At 39.3% G+C, this 10,076-nt stretch overlaps 1 protein-coding gene across 1 annotated transcript in view; it reads left to right on the top strand.

Moving 5' to 3' along the window:
* The window catches only part of FAT4 (FAT atypical cadherin 4), a gene marked incomplete at its 3' end in the record, with an annotated part of 162,370 nt that overhangs the window by 89,312 nt on the left and 62,982 nt on the right, over positions 1-10,076 (top strand). The window contains exons 3-5 of the mRNA XM_011375891.2: positions 825-1,086; positions 2,132-2,482; positions 8,365-9,287. Of these exons, the coding sequence (XP_011374193.1) occupies positions 825-1,086; positions 2,132-2,482; positions 8,365-9,287 (1,536 nt within the window). The remainder of the gene's footprint in view (positions 1-824; positions 1,087-2,131; positions 2,483-8,364; positions 9,288-10,076) is intronic.

The raw sequence follows: 10,076 nt of genomic DNA, 5'->3' as shown, positions 1-10,076 counted from the left end.
GAGATTTTCCAAAACAGACCCACAACCTAAGATTTTAGCTTGACTTTCTTCTTGTGTTCGACACTAAAACCCTCCACACAACCAAACTGTTCAACAGTGAGGCGGGCATGTTCTTTCCTCCAACTTCTGCTTAAACTCAACCATTTGCCCCCAGGGTTTGCTAAAAATAATAATAATAATAATTCCATTCTTCAAAGCCCAGTTCAGTTCCACACGTGCTCTCCATTTTATCTTCCCCAAATGAATCGCTCAAAATAATCTCTCAAGGCGTGTCCACTGTGTGCTTGCCCGGCCGAGTCACCTCTTCATGCCGAATCGAGGATTGCGAGCTCAGTAGGGCAGACTTGGGTCCGAAACCCACACTAACACCGTGGGACGAGGTGTGAGTTCACCAGGATGCCGGAACCCGTGACTTCGTTTGAGAACTCGTGGCTCCTGGAGTCGTGACTCGGTGATGCGTGCGTACTGCTGTCACAGAGCCTCGCAGAGAACAAGCCTTTAGCAAACCTTGTCACGTGGTTGATAGAAGCGTCATCGCTGGCACTATCAGCGACAGCTTCGCTCCTTTCCCCGTGTATACGTATGAATTTAAAAATATATATATAGCTGATCCCACAGGTTGAGATTGGCTGCGTGACTTAATGGAGTGCATGGCGAAAGACTATGTAACGTGCTACACTGGCCCGTTACCTTTCGAAATCTCGTGGTATCATACGAAATGAAGCCCACAGCCCCACTTTGTCAAATGCGCACTCAGCAGAAGGCGCACGCGCTTCCTGTTCCACCTCTGACAGACAGTTCAGATGCTCGTCTTCTTTTCTTAGGGTGCAAATGCTCTCGTCACGTACACGATCATTAGTGGAGCTGACGACAGTTTCCGCATTGACCCCGAGTCTGGAGATCTGATAGCGACCAGGAGGCTGGACAGGGAACGGCGTTCCAAATATTCCTTGCTGGTCCGTGCAGACGATGGCCTGCAGTCTTCAGATATGAGAATCAACATCACCGTCAGCGACGTGAACGACCACTCGCCCAAGTTCTCCAGACCTGTGTACTCTTTTGACATCCCAGAAGACACAACCCCAGGTAGGGGGTGCACCCTTAGGGGTGTTTTGCAGGGATCACCTTGGACTACAGTTATGGACTGTGTTTTGGCTGTTCTTAATTAGTAGCTAGTTTTTGCCATATGCTACTAGGTACGAAAATATCTATGCTGTGACTAGTGGCTGTAACCCTTACCAGCCGTGTGACCCTGGGCAAGTTCATTCATTTCTCTTAGCTTCGATTCCTTTTTCTGTAAAATGAAAACAGTCATTCCTGTTAGAATTAGGGTAAAAGGTTATTCAGAATGTAGAAGTAGTCTGCTAACGTGGGGTTTGGGGACTAGTAGGTTAGCGGAGCGTGAATCCTGAATTATCGCTTTGCCTCTTTGAACTTAATGTTGTGACTGTTGAGAACTCAGTATCCATGTTTCTGGTGTGTGCACCTCACAGCCAGATATTCTTACCAGTTTAATCTTTGTATTGCATTTGAAACGAGTTTGCATAATACAGTATATGTTTTGGAAACTCATTTAATCCAGAAGGAAATCTTTACAGAAGACATTTATTCCTCACCACAGTTTTCCCTGCACTCCCCAAGAGGAGCTGTGCACGTCCGCCGTGAAATTCCCGTCTCGTTTTTTTCTTGCCTTAATTACAGCAATGGCCATATGAGCTGTCAGGTGATACCCCTGGGCATAAGTCTGTGTTGTTATTGCCTGGAATCCCCAGTTCCCGACACGAGCAGTGGGCCCCCGTGTATGTTCACCGAACACGTCAATACGTGGTTATGAATTGGTAGTGCCAGGTAGAAAAATAATGCCAGAAGTGGTGTTAATTCCCCAGAACATTGACACTGCCACATAAGACCTGCTGGATGCTGAATATACTATGTGTTTTGTTAATATTTGGAAACGCTGGTATCAGTGTAAATGTAGAAATCAGCAGATTTTGTTCATTATATTTTCTCAGTGACTCTCTAGTTAAAATATTTCACCGTACAAATAAACTTTGGTGTATTTGTATATATTCTCTTAGTAACGCCCCTTTCCTCATTAATCGTAGACTATTAATTTCTTCGTTTTTCATAGGTTCTTTGGTAGCAGCTATTTTAGCTACAGATGACGACTCTGGTGTGAACGGAGAAATTACATATATTGTGAATGAAGATGATGAAGATGGCATATTCTTCTTGAATCCAGTTACTGGAGTCTTTAATTTGACTCGAATATTAGATTATGAATCACAGCAATATTATATCCTCACCGTTCGAGCCGAAGACGGTGGGGGACAATTTACCACCATCAGAGTTTACTTTAATATACTAGATGTAAATGATAACCCACCTGTTTTCAGCTTGAATTCATATAGCACGTCTTTAATGGAGAATCTGCCTCTGGGATCCACTGTCCTCGTGTTTAACGTTACCGACGCAGATGATGGTATGTACTTATTTTATAATACTTAAAAACTTTTATTGTGGACATGGACTATAGACTAGTGGTAACCAGAGGGTGGAGGGGGGAGGAGGGAGGTGGATGGGGTAAAGGGGGTCAAATACGTGGTGACAAAAAGAAATCTAACTACAGGAGGTGAACACACAGTGTAAATATATATGCCTTACTGTTAAAGTGTTCAGCTGAAACTTACTGGATTTCGTTAACCAATGTCACCATAAAAATAAATTAAAAATTGCATTTTGTGATCATAGGTACACAATTGAGGAATAGATCTATAATTTAGCTATAGTGGATTATGCAAATTAAGTAATTTATCAGTTAGATTCTTATTTATAACAGTGATACAGCACCCATTTTCATTGTTTTATCTTCTGTCCCCCCACCCCCCCCGCCGCCCATAAATGTGTGGCAATATTGAAGGTTAGTAATGTAGTAGTCATAAAATAGCTTTTTGGTAGGTTTTTGTCAAATAAATAAAAATATTTACTTACATGTATTATTTTAATGTAAAAATGATAACATTTGGAAGCAAAAGTAAAACCAAAATCTTCAAAAAATCCTTAAGAACGTATAGTTTTATATTTCTGATTGAAAACTGCTAATATTTCAGCAAGTTTTCATGCTTTGATTCAAAAGGACAGTCTCAGAGCTCTTTAACTTATGCTATAAAATTAAGTTGAAATTTTGCATAGACTTTACATGTGTCTGATTTTTATTTATTGCAAAAGCATTTGATGAACTTTCTTTTAAAATGTGTCCCAGGCCTTTCTTCTAAGACCTGTTCTGGAAACACAGAACACACATATCAGATAATATAGCCTTAGCGATAACACTGTACAAATTATCAGCCTTTAACTAAACTATTTGGAAACATAATACTTTGTTTTCCCTCGCATTGCATGGAGCTAAATGTTGTCAGTAGAGAAAACAAGGAAGGGCACTTTGAAGAGGAAATTGGGCTCTCGCCCGAGGATGTGCCTAGTCACAAAGGCATCAACCTTAATTTAGAATTTCCTGGTTCTCCCTGACTGGCATGATTTATATGAACTCAGAATACCCCTCTATGTCAGTATTCTGCTCTATACTTAGTTTCTTTTCAGGAGTGCCTGGAAATGTCCCTTTCACAGATATGAGAGGCTAAAAGCATGGTATTCTATATATGTTTCAATTTATGAAATCGGTTAAGTCCTTATTGAAGTGTCCTCTATTCAAGCACGATTAGCATCGGACACATGAGGATGTGTAAAGTAGACGTGGCCGTATCAGCAGCGCCGCTACATCGCTAATAGCGCGAACGACAGTGACCGCCCTTGGTCGAGGGCGGTGTTTGGCAGGTTCCCAGCCCCGCCCAAGACCACCGTGCGTTCTGGGCCATGCGCATCAGCCAGCTCTGTGGCTGGGCTCCAGTGACACATTTTTAAACAATTGAGACCGGTTTCTATTTTGGAAGTTGATTCTCTGTTATTATAACCTAATCCGTGTACTCGCTCCCTGGATGTGACTATTTTCTTGTTTGTCCTTGGGATCGAATGGTCCTGACTATCTTCAGTGACGAATTTTCTGCCGTGTTTCTTTTTGATTTATTTATTACGCGCTAGAGAGAGCCCATTATTTCATAGGATTCTGTGCTCTTCTGGAATAAATTCGATTTATCCCCAAACTTGAAATGTAGAGAACTGGGAAAATGGCAAACGAGAAACTTTTTTGTTTGTGAAAACATGCGGGAATATTCTATGCACGTGCATGTACAGACATACTTTAACCGTGGACTTCAAGTTACTTTTCATGGATATTTTTCCCCGTTAATTGTGTTGGGTAAAAAAATATCGAGCTACATTTTCCCATTGTTTTAGTTTTGAATACTTTTATCAGTGTAATTTCCTGTACCTTGACCTAAAATATAGGACACAGTTACTATTCTCTCTGAATTTCAAGGATAATAATAAGACTGTACAAGGGTAACCTTATTTGTTAAAATTATCCACTCAATCACACTAAATAGTTCTCAAAGTACTTTGTAAACAGTATTGTTCAGACTTTTTAAAATCTCATAAATTCATCATCATCTCTGATCAAAATGTTCCTGACGAGGTCATATTTTCATCTTCTTAGATGAAGAAATTTTATAAAATAAATTTAAGAATTTCTGTTATCTGTATATAGATTCTCCAAGAGTTCAACCTAAAATTTTAGTCACTTGATCATTTAATAAGAATAAAGCAAACATTTTACTGTTTTCACAAGATAAGTAGTGTATGTAATAATCTCAAGGCTTCCATGAATACAGTTTAAAAAGTACTATATTGAGGCAAATTATTATAAATTGAAACTTTATGAAAATAGTGTCTTTGATAATTATTTTATTATTCTAGAAATACATTTAAAATGTATTTCTTCAAAATATTGGGGAGTCATAGGGTGTTTTGAGAATAAAATGATTGTAATTATTATTGAATCAATTACTTGGTACACAATGCAGGTCATTTCATAATCCAGTGACCTGATGACCTTGTTGGAATTGCTTCATAAAGAAACAGTGCCATGTGATGCAGCTGTATGACAAGTTGACAAATACTAGTTCATCATAGAAACAGACATTTTATGGATCGTGAATAAATGTACACATTTTATAACAGAACTTTATACCTGTAGTCACGTGCTATGTTTCCTGGAACTAAATTATTCATGAGACTGAAATAAAAAACAAAAAAAGAAAAAATTCCAGTACAACCACACATATAGAATAAAGCTGCCAGAAAGAATCGTGTAACTAAAACCACTTTCAGAACATGGAACAGAAATGGTTAGAAATACAAACTGTGTTAAGTTTGAAGATCTGGTGGATTATGAAAGCCCACGAAATTCAAATCCCAGTACTTTGGATGAATTACAGAATTTTAAATGTACTTACTGTTTCATGAGTCTAATATTTGATGTAAAAAGCATAGAGAGAAAAATGGCCTGAACTCTCTGTTTTTCAGGAGACTACAAATGTTCAGAGAATTTTGAGTTTCAGTATGTCTTCATGTATTTTCTGGATGTAGAGCACATGCCCCAAGTCACTTAGACTTATCAGAAATGAAAAGTCTTTTTCTTTACAGTAAAGGAAATCCAGATGGCTTCCAAGGTCTATTATTACAGCAGGAAGATTTCAGTTCCAGAGACAAGACATGGTTTTTAGATGGTGGTGTGATATTTTGTGCAAAAGTAGTTAATATTTTTTCGTTCATTTTCTCAAAGATAACGATAGTTATTGTAGTTCTTTTCTTAATATTATCACCTAATGTTTTTATCAATATGAATTTGAAGATTAAAATCAAATCTTTCTTTTTCATGATTCTAGTTAACGTTTAATAGTTATTACTTCCTCCACCCATACCCCACTAAACTTTTTCTCTAAAAAAAAAAAAAAAAAAAAAGAGGCCGTTCTGCTGTTTACAAGAGGCTATAAAATCTTGGATCATGTTCTCTTTTTGTCTTTGCAGTTTAGTTGTTTACTCAAGGAAGCAGCATATGCAGTGGACCAAGGGTGTTCAAATCGCTGATTTAGCTGCTTGCATTCCGGTTGATTTATGTAGAAATGTTAGTCCATCACTTTATAGCCATGTGCAATTTGTCAGTATTTAAAACATTTTTTTTTGATCTTGGGCATGAGAGATTTTATAGGCTTGCATAGAACTAAATTGCATATCTCTGCTTGTTGTACTTATTTTTATCCAGATGTTTTGATAACTTTTTTTCGATAATAATTGTGTCTTAATTTGTGCCTCCAAGAATAAGAATTCGATAATTACTGATGGATTTAGTCATAGGACATACAGAAATTTTCCTTAGAGAGTAATTTGATTTGAAAATATATATTACGTATATAAATATACCCTATGAATATATATTAAATCAAATTACCTTAATTTTAATTGTTCAGAGATATAGATCTCCTTAGAAAATAACATTCATATATTGCACCTGCTGATGGAAGTTCTTTTGGCACCAGTGGATGGATCTTTCCATCCCCCAAACTTGTGGAATTTTAAATTGAGGAGTTGAAATAGGCTGTTGACATTGTTCAATCCCGATCTTAACATTCTCTTTATCTCCTGCTGGTGAGTTGACCTGTGGCCTCCGTTAGCTTTATTTATTCATATTTTTCCTAATTCTGAGAGTCCTAAGTATTCTGAACTTTACAACCTCTGCTTTGTTCACTTGTGAAATAGTCCTAAATAAACTATAGAGATTACAAGCCACAGCTCATAATGAGACGAGGAAAATTCTACCTTTTCAAAAATCTACTCAACCTTTGTTTATTCTAGAAATTTTTGTGAATGAGCTGGTACCTGAAAGTTATCTTCATAAATGTTTTTTTTCTTTGCATCAATATATAGTCAGAGGCCATTAGACGGAGACCATTAAAGAACAAGAAAAGAGTAATTCTAGCATTTTTCAAAAAGAACGGGCAGGCCCTACCTGACAAAAAGGAAAATCCCATTACTCAAATAAAACTTGCTTTTGTAAGGAACTTGATGTGTTTCAAGAAAAGGCAAAACCTAACTCAAATATTCATAGAATCCCGAGAAAGAACATTTTTCAAGGAAAAAAAAAAAGAGTAAAGGGTGATCAAATTGTTCTAGAAGACTCTTGGCAAAGAGCTGAAATTATTTCTGATACCTGAATGGTTGGAATTAACTTCAGAAATAGAAGAGCTATTTGTAAGCAATTTATATAACTTAATACATTTTCCCGAGTATAAAATCTCAGAGTATAAAACTTTTATTAAGGATGGATTATTAAGATACACAATATATTTCTTAGCAAATCTTATTTTCTACGATATCCTAGTATCTTTATGATAAAATATAAAAATGCATTTGCTTTTGTAAGGAACTTGATGTGTTTCAAGAAAAGGCAAAACCTAACTAGCCCATGGTTTTATGGACCAGTGAAGAATATGCTATTCTGGGTCAGGAAATCTGCTTTTTCTTTCTTTTCACTGCTTAGATGTTACTTGCTTTAAATTATTTACTAAAACAAATGGCCGATTCATTTTCCGCATTGTCTCTGTTGGAGGACTGCAATAATTTTCTGAAATAAGGATCTATACATATATATTTTAAATTAAAAAGTAACACGTTCCTAGGAAAAGTAGATAAAATATTATTGAAATATAGACTGAGAATAATGTGAGTATTCATATTTGGGGCCTTTCATGTATAATTTTACTGCTAACATTTCCTTCAAAGAGTACTTGTATAACACATTAAATATACATAATAAAATTTGAGAGAATTATTTTCACAAAGGCCATTAGCCAGGTGCCTAATAGGAATTAAAAGTATTTATTGGTCTGACAAGAAATGTAAAAGTTGACTTAAAGCATCCATGACCAATGCCGTACATCAGAAAATTTTATTACCCTCCTCTGAAAATTGGTGTTGGCCTCAATAAATTACTGAAGTTATAAATTGTTGGCTAATAGTATAGTGTGTGGCACTGTTAATGCTGAACCCTCAGGAATTATGTGATAGAAATAAGGAAATGTATAGAAAAGTATCCACTCCCTGGAATATTTTTTCCTCTTTACTTGTGTAATTTAACCTTTCAACACCATAGTAAATAGGAAGCAGTATATATATCATTTGTTCATCAGATTATAAACATCTTTTCAGATGAAAAGTTAGCAGGGAAAGAATTATGCATACATATTATTGACGAAGAACATTAACTGCAGCTAAGGTCATCCATAAGGTGTATTTGGAAGCATCGTATATCAAATGTGCAGTTTCACGTTATAAAAATCTTGGTGCAGCTTAGTTCGCAATCAGCACACATTTAAGAAAACTTAATTTTTTTTCCCCCTTTCATTTCAGGCATCAACTCCCAACTGGCTTATAGCATTGCTTCAGGTGACAGCCTCGGGCAGTTTGCGGTGGACAAGAACGGTGTGCTGACAGTCCTCAAAACCCTGGATCGGGAAAGTCAGTCCTTTTACAGCCTGGTGGTTCAGGTGCACGACCTGCCCCCGCCTCCGGCCCCCCGGTTCAGCAGCACCGCCCAGGTCTCCATTATCCTGCTGGACGTGAACGACAACCCGCCGACGTTCCTGTCCCCGAGACTGACGTACATTCCAGAGAACACGCCGCTCGACACCGTGGTTTTCAAAGCTCAGGCCACGGACCCGGACAGCGGCCCGAACAGCTACGTGGAGTACGCCCTGCTGAGCCCGTCGGGCAGCAAGTTCAGCATCGGGACCATCGACGCGGAGGTGCGGCTCACGGGCGAGCTGGACCGCGAGGCCGTCTCCAATTACACGCTCACGGTGCTGGCGACGGACAAGGGGCAGCCGGCGCTGTCCTCGTCGGCCGAGGTCGTGGTCGTGGTGCTCGACATCAACGACAACAGCCCGGCGTTCGCGCAGGCTCTGTACCGAGTGGAGATGGGCGAGGACACCCTCACGGGGACGGACGTGGTGCAGGTGTGCGCGGCCGACGCCGACGAGGGGACCAACGGACAGGTGCGCTACGGCATTCTGGACGGCAACGCCGACCAGGACTTCCGGATCGACTCGGTCACAGGGGCCGTCACGGTGGCCAGGCCACTGGACAGGGAAAAGACCTCCACTTACCTTTTAACTGTTCAGGCAGCAGATAGGGGCAGCACCCCCAGGACTGACACCTCCACGGTCAGCATCGTCCTTCTGGACAGCAATGACTTTGTTCCCACCTTTGAGCTCTCTCCGTACTCTATAAACGTCCCTGAGAATTTAGGGGCACTGCCCAGGACGGTTCTTCAGGTCAGTATATTTAATAAAGCAAGTGCTGTGTTTCTCCAGAAGACACCTAACTCTGCTCACGCTTCCCCCACCTCTTCCTCATTCCCGTTCTTAATCGCTAATTGCAGATACAGCAAATCGTGAAAAGGAAAGGTTTAGGAAAATCGCAACTAAGAACCTATCGATTTCCTCGTGCGTGGAATGTGGCATTTCAGTCATGTTCTTTCCTGTGTGCTCATGTTGCACGCATTTATGGATTTGCGTTTTTGAATTTCGTTTTACTGTAACGGTAATATCTGCACATAGTAAGAAAAGAAAATGGTGTAAAAGTTTGAACACTTTGTCACACACATGGTTCTCTCTTCCCTCTTTACAAATCCAACTACCTAGACGAAACCGCTATTAAAAATTTTTGAGAAGCTATGCATTGATTTTATGCCTATTTTTACACGAATAATACATACTTACTCTGTACCACTTGAATTGTTTTACTTGAATTTTAACAATATGTCTTCGGAACATCTTAGTATCGGTATATGTAATGCTGCCTTATTATTTGATTGAAACATTTTGTTTTGCGGTCTCCGTCGTGTTGGTTTTGCTCTCATTCACGGCACGCATTGTCCCCTCCCGCAGGTGGTGGCGAGAGATGATGATCAGGGTCTTAACAGCAAACTCTCCTACGTTCTGGTTGGTGGCAACGAAGACAACGCTTTCACTCTCTCAGCTGGTGGGGAACTCCGAGTAACACAGAGTTTGGACCGTGAAACGAAGGAGCACTTTGTCCTGATGATCACAGCTACGGATTCA

Source organism: Pteropus vampyrus, unplaced genomic scaffold, assembly GCF_000151845.1.
Source record: "Pteropus vampyrus isolate Shadow unplaced genomic scaffold, Pvam_2.0 Scaffold278, whole genome shotgun sequence".
Lineage (NCBI taxonomy): Eukaryota > Metazoa > Chordata > Mammalia > Chiroptera > Pteropodidae > Pteropus > Pteropus vampyrus.
The sequence above is the reverse complement of the archived record's forward strand: the minus strand, read 5'-3'. Positions and strand labels throughout refer to the sequence as shown.